This window comes from Trachemys scripta, chromosome 12 (assembly GCF_013100865.1).
Source record: "Trachemys scripta elegans isolate TJP31775 chromosome 12, CAS_Tse_1.0, whole genome shotgun sequence".
In the NCBI taxonomy this organism is placed as follows: Eukaryota; Metazoa; Chordata; order Testudines; family Emydidae; genus Trachemys; species Trachemys scripta.
The window spans coordinates 41,116,449-41,132,380 of record NC_048309.1 but is presented as its reverse complement, the minus strand read 5'-3'; the positions used below and the strand labels follow the sequence as shown (position 1 = coordinate 41,132,380).

At 51.8% G+C, this 15,932-nt stretch overlaps 3 gene segments (V, D, J or C); all 3 read right to left on the bottom strand.

Annotated features, from left to right (window-relative positions):
- Positions 1-629: 629 nt before the first annotated feature.
- On the bottom strand, positions 630-7,025 carry LOC117885501. The segment is given in 3 exon segments: positions 630-674; positions 6,443-6,831; positions 6,923-7,025. Coding segments are annotated over 3 exon segments (492 nt in total).
- Positions 7,026-9,161: 2,136 nt separating this feature from the next.
- LOC117885500 lies at positions 9,162-9,727 on the bottom strand. The segment is given in 2 exon segments: positions 9,162-9,532; positions 9,625-9,727. Coding segments are annotated over 2 exon segments (429 nt in total).
- Positions 9,728-14,001: 4,274 nt separating this feature from the next.
- Positions 14,002-14,676, bottom strand: LOC117885746. The segment is given in 2 exon segments: positions 14,002-14,369; positions 14,552-14,676. Coding segments are annotated over 2 exon segments (387 nt in total).
- Positions 14,677-15,932: the final 1,256 nt, after the last annotated feature.

The window sequence follows — 15,932 nt, the reverse complement described above, 5'->3', positions numbered from 1 at the left end:
ACTTGTGGCACCTTAGAGACTAACAAATTTATTAGAGCATAAGCTTTCGTGGACTACAGCCCACTTCTTCGGATGCATATAGAATGGAACATATATTGAGGAGGTATATATACACACATACAGAGAGCATAAACAGGTGGGAGTTGTCTTACCAACTCTTTATGCTCTCTGTATGTGTGTATATATACCTCCTCAATATATGTTCCATTCTATATGCATCCGAAGAAGTGGGCTGTAGTCCACGAAAGCTTATGCTCTAATAAATTTGTTAGTCTCTAAGGTGCCACAAGTACTCCTGTTCTTCTTTGTGCATGACATTGTGGCTGGCTTTGCAAAAATGGGATCACCGTAGGGGAAGTCGAAAAGGCCATTGTGATGCTTGGAGACTCCACCTCCCCTTTAATGCCGTGGCTCATGGAACCCTACACAGGGAGCCTTGACAGCAGGAAGGAGAGGTTCAACAACAGGCTGAGCCAGTGACTCAATGACTGTGGAGTGTGTTTTTGGCCGTTTAATGGGCTGTTGGCACTCTCTGTATGGGAAGACGGACCTGACTGATGACAGCATCCCCACGGTTTTATCTGCATGCTGTACTCTCCAGAACATTTGTGAAGGGAAGGGTGAAATATTCACTCAGACATGGAACTTGGAGGTTCAACACCTGGAGACTGAATCTGAACAGCCAGAGAGCAGGGCTATTAGAGGGGTCCAGCACGGGGCTGCAAGAATTAGGGATGCCTTGAGGGAGCAATTTGAAGCTGAAAGCCACCAGTAATGTTTGGTGCCTTGCACGGGAGTGAAGTGCAATGGTTCCAATGTTAGTAGGAATCTGTGTTTGCTATGTATGTGTAACCCTTCTGCCCATCTAAGTTGGCAGCAACAAGGGCCGGGTTCTGTATCTAGGGGTTCCGTTTCAATAACGCAATGCAAAACCGGCTCGAGCCCCCACCCAGTGACCTGGGACAATTACATACCACCCCTGGGTGCCTCTAAGAGGCAATACTTCCCCTCTTGCAAACACTGAGTCTGAGTGTAACAGAAAATGTTTAATAACATGAGGTAAACAACATCAGCATTAAATTGGAAAAACACCACAAACAGGATTCATAACACAAACCATGAGCAAAAAAAACCCCACCCCAGCAAGTTGGGGCTGTGTCCTTTCCCTTGGGTTCTTGAAACCAGCAACCCAAGGATCACCAAAGTCCCAAAAGTCCAACAACCCCCGCAAAGTCTCTGTCCCTGGTCAGTGGAGCCCCAGAGTTCAGGGGGGGGGCACGCAGGATGTTAAGGGGCACCTTACGTGATCCGAGGCCGACGGGGTTCCGCCGCAGCCTTCACCACGAGCCGCTCCACTCCACCAGCTGTCCCGTGAGCTACTCCCGCCATCCCACAAACTGCTCTGGCAGCTGCTCCACTCTGCTCACCGACCTGTGAACCGCTCAGCTCTGCTCCACTTCAGCCGTCCCTTGGGCCACTCCCACAAGGCTCCGCTCTGCTCTGCCAGCTGCTCCTCCAGCCGCTCCGCTCACCATACAACAGTTCCACTGGCCTTGATTCACAGAATCAGGGTAACAAAACTTTATTCTTCCTGTCCCAATAACAGAGAAACTGGGGATCCCACACCAGCCAAAGTAACCACTTTGAGTTGCTGTTGTTTCATGCCAGGCGGGTGGGTGTGCCTATGCAAACCAGATCAGCCCCTGGAGTTCTTTTCCACCCTCGCCATAATTCACCACCAGATGTCAGGGTAGAGCTCATCCTGACTCTGCTTACATCTGATACACTGACTTGCAGTGCCTGTTGCTTTCCTGGGCTAAGGTATCTTTTACTTTATGCAATAATAAAGAATGTTTTCAAAGCCAAAAAATCCATTTATTGAAAAGAAACACAACTGCTTGGGAAACAAAAAGGGCAAGGCGGTGAGGTGAGGAACGGGACAATCACAGATTTATGTATGTCCTGTTCTCATACTCAGCCTTCCTGTCTGGAGTGCTGTGCACTGAGTGCTGCACTTCAGGCTGGCTGTACGGCATGGTGATGGGGGTTGTGTGCGGTGGGTAAGGGTCGTAGTTTTCAGGGCTGGGTGGTGAAGCTACAGGTGTTGGAGGCAGCTGGAGGCGATAAGAACCCGGATGTTGGGGAAAGTGGGTTGGAAGAGACATGGGGGCACAAAGGAAAGTGTTTTGGGACAAGGGCTGCAGGGGGAGGCGTGGGCGGTAGTGCTCCACCTGCATGGCTAAGAGCTCCTGGATAGATTCTGCTTGGCGCTCCATGATGCTTATCAGCCACTCTGTACTTTGGTGCTGGTGATCCGCATTCTGCTGGCAGAGCCTCCTTTCACTCTCCCGCCACTCATGCACTTTTTGATTTTCATTCAGGGAGTGCTGCATAACTTCATGTGGGATGTTTTCTTTGCTTTTATGTGTCCTCTTCCTGATTCTTTGCAGCTTATCAGCCGGTGATAACACGGATGGCTGAGATCTTAAGGTTGCAGCTGTAAAGGCAAAATGCAACACTTAACAAAGGCAGGATTGTTCACACCAGACAGAGCAATGATTCCCCCAGTACTTAAGGAGGGCAAGCACAGTCTACTCAATAGCATAATTTGCCCATCCCAAAGTGAGCACACATAACCCCTGGGAGCCCCAAAATGGAGAATAAGCACAGAGTCCAGGGGGAATGATTGTTTCACAGCCATTCTGTCCTCTGCATTTCTGTGCCTTGGGGAGAGACAACAGCTGAAGGGGGCCCCTATACTGAACACCGTACCCACATTTTCCACAGGAGTTCGTCCTGGAAGTTATCTCACTGCTGAGGGTGATCTGGGAAGCAAGGGAGGATCTTCTACTACAATGCGGCTTCTGCCCTGGCCCATATGCAGCTTACCTGTGTGCAGCAATGGTCCATCCACCCCTCACACCACAGTGGCACGGACATGTTAGCCTGACTGGGACAAGGACCACAGTGGCTCTCCCACAAAACCTGCACAAGCGCATGGCCCAAGTTCTGGATGAGATCTTTGAAGAGATCACTGAGGCCGATTACCGCAATGTGAGAGAGCACATCAACGCCCTATTCCGCATCTAGGCATGCATGCAGCCCTAACCCTCTTCAACCCAAGAGCCCGCAGCGAATAACTTCCTTCCCAAAATAAAAGCCGCTTACTGGAAACCTCCTCTGTTGTTTATCCTTCCCTAAGTACTGGCCGCCATGACTGGCTACCTTCCTCCTGGCTTGAGAATAGCTCCTGGCTGCGTGCATCTAGAGATGCTGGGGTGTCTTCCTTCTCCTCAGCACTCTTATTCCCACTATGCTCCTCCTCCTCCTGCCTTATTGGACTGGGCTCTGAAGTGTCCTTGGCGGTACTTGGAGTGGAGGTGGGGTCGCCCTCAAGTATTGCATCCAGCTCTTTGTAAAAATGGCAGGTCACGGGGACAGCACCGGAGTGGCTGTTTGCCTTGTGGCTGGCATTCTGCATCCCCTTCACTTTAACCTTCCACTGCCGTGTGAACCGGTCATGGCCCCTTTCCATCATGTCCCTTGTTATCTGCCTGAAGGTATCATAATTCCCACAGTTGGAACCCAGCTGGGACTGGACAGCTTCTTCCCCCCAAACACTGATGAGGTCCAGCACCTCCCCATTGCTCCAGACTGGGGATCCACTGTCGCATGGAGGCATGGTCACCTGGAAAGATGCACTGAGAGCACTCCACGCCAGGCTGAGCAAACAGGAAGGGGATTTTCAAAATTCCCAGAGAATTTAAAGGGCGGGTCTGATGGTTGGTCACCTGAGGGCAGGACAGTAGAGTCCAAAGTGATGACCAGAGTGGCTAGAACAGGCATTGTGGGACACTTCTGGAGGCCGATCAGAGCGCACTAACAGACCAGGACATCCACACTGGCGCTGTGGCGCTCCAGCAGGGGCACATCAAATGTTATTCCACTCGCCGAGATGGAGAACCATGAGCGCTGTAGCCGTGGAGTCAGGGCGCTCTACGTGCCTTGCCAGTGTGGACTTGTCATGAGTTAGAGTGCCCAGGGCTACATTAATGCGCTATAACTTGCAAATGTAGCCATGCCTTCAGGCTCTGACGGGGCTTTGTCTGTGTGTTTGTGCAGGGCCTAGCAAAGTGTGCTTTTGCTGAAGGGAGAAATTACCAGTTGCCTTCTACGACCTCAAATCTCCAGACATGACTCTAGGGCTCGACCCAAAGTTTATTGCAATCAACACAAATACTCATCTTAGTTTTAGAGGATGTTGGATTAAACCTTGAAGGAGATTTTTTTGGTGGGGGAGAGCTATAGAACAAGGCAATGTCTTAGTCAACGAGGTGTGAAAGATAAAATTTTCCTATAAGATTGTGTTGGAAATATAGTGGTAGGTTTCCCTCCTTTAAAAAAGGTTAAATGGTGTTTAGGACTCTGTCTCCCCACCAATTTCACCATGATTTGAGCACCTAACTCCCCTAGTCTGCTTGAGAATCCAGCCACAGCTACTTCATTTTGTGCACTTGCCTTCTCAAATAATCGGCTCCTGCATAGCTGCGTTTCACTGCGGGTGTCTGATAAATACCAGCTTCAAACAACTCACTCTTCTTTCGGGCTGGGATTTTCCTAGGAAACTAAAGGAGTTAGGAGCCTAAATCCTATGGATTTCACAGAGTTTTCGGGGGCCTAGCTCCCATAGGTGGCCTTTTGTTATTCTGGAGGTCAGACTAGATGATCACAAGGGTTCCTTCTGGTCTTGGAATCCATAAAATTCCCTTTGTAAATAGTGACACATCCTTTGAGAATATAACAGCGACACTGAGTCAGACCAAAGGTCCATTTAGCCCAGTATTTTCTCTTCTGACAGTGACCAGTGCCAGGCGCCTCAGAGGGAATGAACAGAACAGGGAATCACCCAGTGATCCATCCCCTGTCGTCCACTCCCAGCTTCTGGCAAACAGAGGCCAGGGACACCATCCCTGCTCATTCTGGTTAATAGCCATTGATGGATCTATCCTCCATGAATTTATCTAGTTATTTTGTGAACCCTGTTGTAGTCTTGGCCTTCCCAACATCCTCTGGCAAAGAGTTCCACAGATTGACTGTGCTGTTGTGTGAAGAAATATTTCCTTTTTCTTTGTTTTAAACATGCTGCCTATTCATTTCATTGGGTGACCCAGAGTTCTTGTGTTATGCCGATAAGGGCATCAGTGGCTATCAGCCAAGATAGTCATGGACAAAACCCCATGCTCCTGATGTCCCTAAACCTCTCACTGCTAGAAACTGGGACTGGACAACAGGGGATGGATCACTCAATAAATTGCCCTGTTCTGTTCATTCCCTCTGAAGCACCTGGCATTGGCCACTGTGAGAGGAGAGGCTACTGGGCAAGATGGACCATTGCTCTGACCCGTATAGCCGGTGCTATGTACTAGACTAGGTTATTTTACTGATGCTCATCACCATAGTTTTGGGCACCTCCTGTTTGTTATTGTGATTATAAATTTTTTGTTCCTTTGAGATAATCAATATCATGATATTGCCTTTAATTTTCAGAAGGCTGTCTGATTCCTTGTCCTTTCCCTACATTGATAAGACTTGTCACGCCCCCTGAAGCCCTGGAAACAGGGGATGATATGACAGGACCCCGGGAATTATGGGCTGTCCCCACACAGGCTGCTGGATAATTGACTCAGCTCCTTGCCTGGCCCTGGCTGCGGTAGGATTCCATTGTACTTGGGAGCAGCGCCCCCCTCTGGCTACATTCAGAGCTGCAGCTGCTGCTAAGGAAAGGCCTCGTGTATCGCTGGCGGGATGTGGGAGTGACGCCCGAGTGGGGAGGGGGGAATTTTTGTAGATGGGGACTGGGCAGGGAGAGAGATGAGCTGAGTTACCCACTTTCTCTCAGGCAGTGTCTGGCAAAGACCAGAACTGAACCCGAATCTTCTTAACCCAGTCCCGCGCCTTTCCCCAAATCTATCCCTCCTCCCATAATGCATTGCAGCTCGAAGGCTGATTTTTGGAGGTGCTGGGCCCCGGCAGCTCTCACTGACGTCAGGCGGAGCAGTGCCCGCTTCGCGCCTCTGACACTGGCTCCCCTGGGGCAACATTTCCTAACGCGGTGTCTGAGTTTGGGAGACTGAATATTTCGGGGCCCAACGCGAATCACAGGAAGCCTGACTCCCAGGAGTGGATAATCGCCCACAGCTGCAGCTGATGTCACTCAGAGAGGCAGGCGTGGAGCATGCTTTGCTATTGAGGCCCAGAGTATCTCACCATTAATGTCACCGTCCCTGGTGCACATTTCAGGGGGAAGCGCAGGGAAGCGGAGCATGTAAAATCCCTTGGTGGAAGGGGCTGGGAGGGTGGGATGCAGGGGGAGAAACGCGGGTGGCTCCTGAGATCCCCGTGTCGGCAATGCCCCATCTGTCTCATCCCCTACAGCACTAACTGAATGTTCATGTTGGCTGATTAGAAATTCGCTTCCTCTTTTTGTGCCAGTCCCAGCTGTGCTCTGCATCACTGTGTATCTGGCACAGTAATAGGTGCTGGTGTCTGCAGCTGTCAGCGAGCCGAGCTGGAGATAAACTTCGTTTTTCGAGGTGTCCCTGGTGATGGTGACACGAGGTTTGAGAGCCGAGTTATACTCTGTGGTCCCCCCGTTAGCTGTATCCCGGATAAACCCCATCCACTCCAGTCCTTTCCCAGCAGGCTGCCGGTTCCAGCTCCAGTAGTAGTCACTGACGGAGACTCCAGAGACTTTACAGGTGATACTGAGGGTCGCTCCCGGCTTCACCGCTCCCGGGCCGGTCTGGACCAGCTGCACCTGGGACAGGACACCTGGGAGAGGGAAACAAAACAAGGACAGAATTAGCCACTGAAAGAATCTGTGGATCTGGTGCTAATTTTCTCGCTCTCAATAAACACTCACAGGAGGGGGCAGAGAACAGGGACAGGAAAAGCAGCAGAGATTTCATCCTTGTTTTCATGCAATGAGGGAAACTCCCCAGGGACAGGACCAGGCAGTTCTGTGTCTGGGCAGAGACTGGGGCTCTTTAGAATCAGGGGTTGGTATTTAACAGGAACCCCCGGGGAGGGATTTGCATATGGGTTCCCAGGGCGGGTATAAGAGCTGGCAGGGGGTGAGTGCTCAGTACATGGCGCTGTCCCCTTTGGACAGGGGTCCCCTTTACACCCAGAAAGACCCTGCGCTCAGCGCAGCGCGGCTGTACATTAGCCTTTGGTGATTCCCCTGTGGCTCTAGGAGACTGGCTCCCTGTTGCCGTTGTGTGACTCCACCTAGGGGCTCTGCGTGCACAATTCCCACTCGTGTCAGTGGGTGGTGGGTGCCCAAATCCCCTAGGCGGGTTGGATAATCTCAGCCTTACTGAGTCAGGGCTTCAGTTCCTCCTCTGTAAAATAGGGCTAATGACATTTTCCTGCTTCACATGTAAAATCCAGGACTGGTTGTGAGTCGCTCACATGCTCCGGTGACAAGGGGCAGAGAAGAGCAGAGCCCGGTTGGGGGTTGGGCATCCAACTGCCAGTGAAACCCAGTGAGATTCTGTCTCCAAAATGCCGCAGGTTTCTTGATAACCCCCCAGCCTCACTCCATGGAGTCCATCTACAGCGTGTTGTACTCAGGAGTCGGGGGCAGGTCATTTCCTCGAGGTGGAAAAGAGAATTCGGAAATATCAAGGAGTCTGGTGGCACCTTAAAGACTAACACGGCTACCCCCCTGATACGTGAATTCGGAAATAAATCCCATGGTTTGAAACAGGCAGATGTTCACACTACACACAGGAGCAGCCAGCACAGGGGAAGCAAGAGGATTCAGTAAATGGAGGGGGATTTTTGGGGGGGAGGGATAACTCACTGATTTGGGCATTGGCCTGCTAAACCCAGGGTTGTGAGTTCAATCCTTGAGGGAGCCATTTTAGGAATCTGGGGCAAAAAATCAGTCTGGGGATTGGTTCTGTTTTGAGCAGGGGTTGGACTAGATGACTTCCTGAGGTCCCTTCCAACCCTGATATTCTATTATTCTAAAGGGGGCTGGGTCCTGGGAGAAGGAAGAAAGGTTGGGTTTTCCCAAGTAGTTTTCAGGGAAGCCAACAGCGTTCACGGCAGGAGCAGGAGGGAGGGAAGTTGGGAGACAGGAAAGTTCTGGGCTGTCTCCAAAGGAGGGCTGTGATTGTGGTAGGTCAGGAGCAGGGCTGGGACACACACTGGGCGGGGGCGGGGGGTTGGCACGGATATTAAACCTTGTCCTTTAGGGTTCAAACCAGTGATACTCAGACCTCAGGGGTTCAGGAGCCAAATTATCCATGAGTATTACCCAAAGAGCCACAGTAGTGTGAATGTCAGGGAAAATATTTAGAGTATATGTATACATATAGACACACTCTCTCTATATATTTAGTATATGTACACAATTATTTATATATGATATAATGATATTTAGATATCTATCTATCTATATGTCTGTATACCTATAGCTATAAAATTCCCACAGTAAGTTAATAACTTAGTGCAAGTTGATCACTTTATTGGTTAATACCATAATAAACACATCCTGATTGGTTAATAACTTAGTGCAAGTTGATAACTTTATTGGTTAATAACATAATAAACACATCCTGATTGGTTAATAACTTGGATGGGTTCGTAATTAAATCACACCAGGTGCTGCAAAGGGCGGCAGGAGACACATTAGAAAGCCCCTTGTGGCTGGAGAGCCACAGTCTGGGTGTCGCTGGTTTAACCCAATCTCTGTTGGAGACCAGGGCGAGACACGATGTGGAGGGTGGATTCTCTCACATCCTCAGCTGTGGGGTTCTGTGAAGCAGCCCCGGCTAGTCATGCTCAGAGACAGGATATTGGGCTAAACGAACTTGACTTGAACCTCGCTGGGATTTCCTGAGCTCCGGAGGGGGAAATGCAGCGCTGTGTGCTGTAGCTAGTACCCAGAAGGGTTGTGTGATGGCTGCTGGGAATGAGACCTGATTTCCCTTGGGGGAGTTGTGAGATGGGATCTCTGTGTGTCTGTGTTACAAGGATCTGAGTTACAAGACAAGGAATTTTTCCTACCCCCTTTCCACCTCCTAAACCTCCTTGTGACCAGTGTCTCACCCCACTTCTACTGGAGACGTGTGACAGGGCCCCGAGTGACTCTAGACAATCCGCTTCCCCTTTTTGTACCAGCCCCGCTTTGCTCTGTGTCCCTGTGTGTCTCTGGCACAGTAATACGTGGCGGTGTCTGCAGCTGCGAGGGAGGCCAGCTGCAGGGAGAACTGGTTCTTGGATGTATCTGAAGAGATGGTGGTCCGGCTTTGGAGAGACGCGGCAAACCACTTTCTCCCGTCGTGTGGGTATATACGTGCTACCCACTCCAGCCCTTTCCCGGGGGGCTGCCGGACCCAGTTCCACACGTAGCTGCTGCTAGTGATAGAGACCCCGGAGACAGCACAGGTCAGGGTGAGGGTCTGTCCGGGCTTCACGACGCCCGGGCCAGACTCGACCAGCTGCACCTGAGAGAGGACACCTGGGAGAGGGAAACGGTTTATGGAATTAATTAGTCAGGCAATGAATCTGTGGCTCTGTCCCTAATTTCCCCGCTCTCTAAAACACACTCACAGGTCGGGGCCGATAACAGGGAAAGGAAAAGCCACAGAGATTTCATTCTAGTTTTCATAAAAGAAGGGAAACGCCTCAGCGGGCAGGACCAGGCAGTTCTGTGTCTGGGGAGAAGCTGAGACTCCCCGACTCAGGGGTTTGTATTTAAATAGGAAGGTCCCGGGGCAGGGATTTGCATGCGGGTTCCCCAGCGGGTATAAAGGGAGGGACACCGCCAGGCAGGGAGCGCTGTCTGTGGGAAGCAGAGTCACACATCCCCTTCCTGTCAGTGGTGGCCCAAAGTCATTTCATGTTCATTGGAGCCCTTCAAAGGCAAGCAACGAAGCAATGGACTGTGGATCAGGTCCCTACACTGGGGTTTCACCCACGCCCAGGGCATTCGCTCCCTGCTGCCGAACGCCCCGGGCAGAGGTGAACAATAGAAACAAGAGAGAGGAGATGTCCAGAGACGTGAGAATCTCGCAGGAGTGTCTGACGGGGAAGGAGCTGCAGCTGTGGGGAGCCAGCGGCTGGTTCTAGGCACTAGAGAGTGAGACACCGCCTCAGGGAAAGGGAGAGAGCTGGGCGTGCAGGGACGGTGCGGGTTGCGGGCTCTGTCAGAATAAAGGCCGTGACCAGGGCCGGCTCTGGCTTTCTTGCCGCCCGAAGCAAAAAACGCCCAGCCGGCCAGAGCAGCAAAGGGGAGGAGGAAAACAAACCTGCCCCCGGCTACAGCGGCGAAGGGGGAGGGGGGGACAAACCGGCCGGCCGGAGCGGTGAAGGGGTGTGGCCGGGAAAGGAGGTGTGCCCCCAGCCGGAGCGGCGAAGGAAAGAAAAAAAAAAAAAAAAAACCAAAAAAACCCCACAAATACCTGCGGGGCGGCGGGAGTGTAGGTGCAGGGGAACTCCCGGCCCTGCAGACCCTGGGCAGCAGAGTGCGCACCCCGGCTAGCGGGGGGGAGAGAGAAGGGGGCAGCCAGGGCTTCCTTAAGCGGGGTGCTTGCCATGCGGCCCCTCCCGCTGCGCTGCCTGCTGGCAGGGCTCTGCGCCGCTCCGGTCGGCAGGCAGGGAAGGACGCGGGCTGCCGTGCCGGGCTTGCTGCAGGGCGCTCCCGTCCTCTGCCCCTACAGGGCGGCGGGAGCAGCAAACCAAAAAGAAAAAAGAAAAAACCTGCAGGGGCAGCCAAAGCGATGAAGCGCAAAAAAAAAAAGAAAAAAGGATTCGATGGAATTAGGGTGATCAGACGTCCCAATTTTATCGGGACTGTCCCGATATTTGCTTCTTTGTCCCGCGTCCCGACCAATGTTTGGTTGGGACACTGGAGAAACAAGAAATGTTGCCCTCCCGGGGGGACTCTCGCCCCCCCGCCCCGGATCCGCCCCCTCCTTCCCCCATTGGCTCCCTCCCCAAATCCCCGCCCTGGCCCAGCCCCTTCCCCAACCACGGGGCATTCCTCCTCCCTCCCAGGCTTGCAGCTGCATGGCGGCACAAGCTGGTGAGTCAGCTCCGGCACCCGGGCACCGGGCTGGCAAAAGGGGGCTGGCGAGGCCGAGGGAGGGAGGGAGGGAGACGGGGGCCCGGGGCTGGGAACACAGCACGGAGGCTGTTCCAGCCCTGTAGCCCGCGGGGCAGCGCGGTGGGTCCGAGTGGAGGCAGTGCGGAGCGGGCAGGGGCTGGGTGGACGGCGCGGGGCGAATCACCGCTGCTGCCGGAGAGCCCTGCGCCTCTCCCTCCCACTCGCGGCTGCAGCTCCTTCCTGGCGGGACGCACCTCCCGCCCCCCAGCCCGCCCTGGGCACATGTGGTGCGTGTCCCGCCGCCGGCGGGGAGCCCCGTGCCTCCCCCACTCGGCTGCACTCCAGTGGCTCCTTCCCGGCGGGAGGGAGACTAGGCGCGGGAGACGCGGGCCGCATGTGCCCGGGGTGGCGGAAGGCGCGTCCCACCGGGAAGGAGCCACAGCCGTGAGTGGGAGGGAGAGGCACGGGGCTCCCCAGCAGCAGTGGGGATTCGTCCCGTGCTGCCCACACGGCCCCTGCCCGCTCCGCGCTGCCTCTGCCCGGACTCACCGTGCGCTGCATGTGCCCAGGGCGGGCATGGGGGCGGGAGGCTCCGTGAGGAGGGCAGCGCATGTGGCCGGGGCCTGCTAATGTCCCCAGCCCCTTTGAAACTCTTTTTTGTTTTTGCTTGCCCTCCCCCGGCTCCACCGCGTCCTGATATTTTAGATCTCTGATCTGGTCACCCTAGATGGAATGCTGCCTCTTGGAATCTGCCGCCCCAAGCACCAGCTTGCTCGGCTGGTGCCTGGAGCCGGCCCTGCCCAGGGACAGTCTAGAGCCCACGCTCCGGGGAAACGCATCGCCCTAGTGTCTGGTGCGGTTCCTGTAGCAGAGACACCTGTGAGGGGGAGAGACTGTGCGCTGAGAGACACACTGCTGTGCGCTGCTGGAGGGAGTGAAACTTGCTCTGTGTGTAGGGATATGTCAGTGCTGAAGCTCAGACAGTCCCTTACGCTGACCTGTAAAGTGTCCGGTGACTCCATTCCAAGCTGTGCCCGGTTCAACTGGGTTCGGGACATGTCTGAGAAAAGCAGGGAATGGGTCAGAGACAACCAATATTCTGGGATCATAAACTCTGCTCTTACTCTCAAATACTGTGACCGCCAAGAAGAAATCAGACAAAATGCCTGCTCGTGACCCAGAGGCGAAGGGGAACAAGACAGACTGGAGTAAGACACGTTTACACTGGTGTAACCTCATACAAACTAGGCATTGCACTGTTATACCCTCGTGGGTGCAAACAAATTTAAAATTTTTATTAAGATGTTAAAAAAAGCATAGAACTTTCTGGTTATCAGGGAATAACGTACAGATTATCGAGGGTGCAAAGTCTGGTTTAAAATCGGGTGGCATAAGGAATACATAATCTGCAATATCCCCGATTGGGGATAAAAGGTTGATGGGTCAAAGTACAGGCATTACTTTTCTAACTCAACAGTTATATGGATAGAAAAGCTGTGTGTAGACTGGAGCTGAGCGCTCTAGGAAGTCATGACAAAGTTCACCGGTTTGACTTAGGCCTTGTCTGCAGGGGAAAATTCGTTTTGTTATAAACGAAACTGTGAATTTAAATCCATGTACAGATAGTGGTCTAACCCCAATGTACACTCTCGTTTGGGTAGAAAAGTGTCTTTCTAGGGTTTAGCTTATATCGCCTGGTCTGCACTTAAACTAGCATTCTTTCTTTCTTTCTTTCTTTCTTTCTTTCTTTCTTTCTTTCTTTCTTTCTTTCTTTCTTTCTTTCTTTCTTTCCCTGTATAACTACTTTTGTTTCTCCACATTTGAGAAAAAGAGTGTCTCTCCTGTACCGCTTGCTATGGGGAAATGTTACGATGGGCATATGAAATAGGTATTAACAATGTCCCCAGGGAAATGACACTCTCCTGGGAATGTCTCATGGCGAAGGAGCAGCAGCTGGACGTGGGGGAAGGGCTGGTTTAGGCCGCAGAGCATGAAAAACAGCTCTGGTCAGGGCCGGCTCCAGGCACCAGCTTACCAAGCAGGTGCTTGGGGCGGCCATTTCGGAGAGGGGCGGCACGTCCAGCTGTTCGGTGGCAATTCGGCGGACGGTCCCTCACTCCTGCTCAGAGCGAAGGACCTCCCGCCGAATTGCTGCCGCAGATCGCGATTGCGATCGCGGCTTTTTTTTTTTTTTTTGGCTGCTTCGGGCGGCCCAAACCCTGGAGCCGGCCCTGGCTCTGGTGAGAGGGAAGGAAAAGGGAATGGAGAGAAGATGCCACTCCTGGGCTTTGTCAGGACACAGGCTGTGGTGGCAGGTCACAGGGCAGAATCTGACCCACAGGATGGAGGGAAACCCAGCGCCGTATTATTAGGTGCTTTTCGTGTAGAAGAACTGCCTGGGAGCGAGGGTGGGTGTGAGAAACACTGCTGCCCCGTCAGGCAGGGAATGAGATTTGTTTGTGGGAGCCTGTGTCAGTGCTACCTTCTACTGGAAGGAAAGAGACCGTCTTAGATCACATAAAACATACTGACGTGCACATGTGGATACCTGGAAACAAGCACGGCCCATTCCCAGCTTCCGGCAAACAGACTCTCTAAATAATGTCTCTGGCATTTCTTCCTCGTAGTTCTGTTCACAAGGCAGGTTGAAGGGAAGAAAGCTAATGATCAATAGTTACTGAGGCGGATTCTATTTCTGCATTGCTGGCCACTGAACGAGATACGCTCTGTTCCCTCGACATAGTGAGTCTTTAATTGCCAATGTGCGTTCTCAGAGGACGGACGCCCCGATGAAGGGCTGGAGATTTTACAATCTATGTATCTGTGTCTAAACTGCTCTGTTGTGTCAGTGCCTGCTGCTGTCTGCTGGCGCTGAGAGCTGTTTGGATTTGAGGAAGAGGTTTTTGTATTCACTGCAGTTGATTTCTGATCACTGTGTCTCTCGCACAGTAATACCGAGCGGTGTCTTCCGCTTTCAGGCTGTTCATCTGCAGATACACCAGGCTGCTGGAGTCGTCTCTGGAGATGGTGAATCGCCCTTTAACCACATCACTGTAAAATGTACTGTGGCTATTAGCAGCATTATATATCAGTGAGACCCACTCCAGGCCCTTCCCGGGCGCCTGACGGACCCAGCTCATGTGGTAGCTGCTGAAAGTGAAGCCGGAGGCTTTGCAGGAGAGGCGGAGAGATCCCCCGGGCTTTTGAATTCCACCTCCGGACTCCACCAGAAGAACCTGGGACCGGACATCTGGGGGGAAAAGAAGAAGAAAAAGCTACTTTAGTATCACATTAATACAAGACCTCAGCCAAAGCTCACAGAAGCCGTTGGAAAGATGTCCATTCACTTCACTGCACTTTGGGTTGGGGAAGAACGTCCAACTTTCTCCAGAGTCTCCCACTAAAGTTGGGGGCGAGAGAGGCGAGAATTACCTTCAAGGGCCGCTAGAATAAAGAGAAGATTCAGCCACGATATCATGTTGCTGATGCGGGAGTGGTTTCTGACGGTAACTGCAAAGACACCAGGACCTTGGCCTGCTCCCTTTTCACACTCTGCTGTCCAGGAGAACACAGGATTTATGCAGGACCCCAAGACACTGAATTTGCATCACGTCCTCTTTAAAAAAACACACCAGAAACCGCAACGTCATTAAACTCAGGCCTTCTGGAGTCGAGTTGAGAGGAAGAAAGATACTTGGTTGGAGAAGAGAAGCTAGAGTCTCTCTTATAGAATCACTTCTTCAATGATCTCTACAAGAACACTCGGGGCCTCTCATAGACAAAATGCACCATTGATTGTTCACCTGCCGCTGAGTTCTGTCTCTTCTTAGTTTGTGAGGTCCTTGCCACTGTGTGTCCCAGTGCATAAAGCACTAGACTGGGCCATGGAAAACTGGGTATTCATTCCTTGGTCTGCTGGGTTGCCTTGGATAAGTCACTTCTCTCTGTAAAATTGGAATAACCTTTTAGGTTCACCTAACCTTCCTTTGTGAAGAGCTCTGAGATCTCCTGCTGAAAATCGCTTTTATAAAATGCTAGGGGTTGGTGCTATTACTAATGTCTGAAAATGTCCTTTTCTTCTTCTTTGAGAAGACGGAGGCAAGCATTTGAAACCAGGGATGCTGGAACAATTTTTACAGGGGGGGTGCTGAGAGACATTGAGCCAAACTGTAAACTCTGTATATAAAGGAATCACCTTCAAGCCAACGTCCCTAGGTCCAGCACCTATGTTTGAAATTCTTCCTTGCAATGCTGGACGACAAGACAAAATTATTATTAGATTAGCACCTTAAATTTAATGGGAGTCGGGTGTGGATCCCCGCCTAGCCTGCTTTGAATGTTTTAGCCCAGAAGTCCAAAGAACTGAATTCTGCTAAGTCATACAGTAACAATGGACAGTCGGCACCTGACAGAATCTATCTACAGGTTCGGGTTATAACCCTGCAGGGGTTTGTAGGCCTGTGCAACTGTAACTGAGAGTACAGTACTTGCATGGCTTTGAGTGGGGCTAATGGTGTGAATCAAACAGTTCAGTCGCATAGAAGTGTTGTCTCACTCTTCTTCCTCTTAGTATTACCGTTCAGATTCTTTTCAACACCCACTATAAATAAGCATAATACAGAGAAAAATGTCAAGCTAACGTTTCTATGGAAATGCTGGATAAAATAATAAAAATTAACAATACAGAGACCTGAAAAGCTCCACCTTGCCTCTGTGTTTATGCAACAGGGAGGAGTTTTTAAAGGGTCTTAATGTAAACACTTAAATTCCATGGGAGCTGGAAACCTCACCACGTTGGGTGCCTTTGAAAATG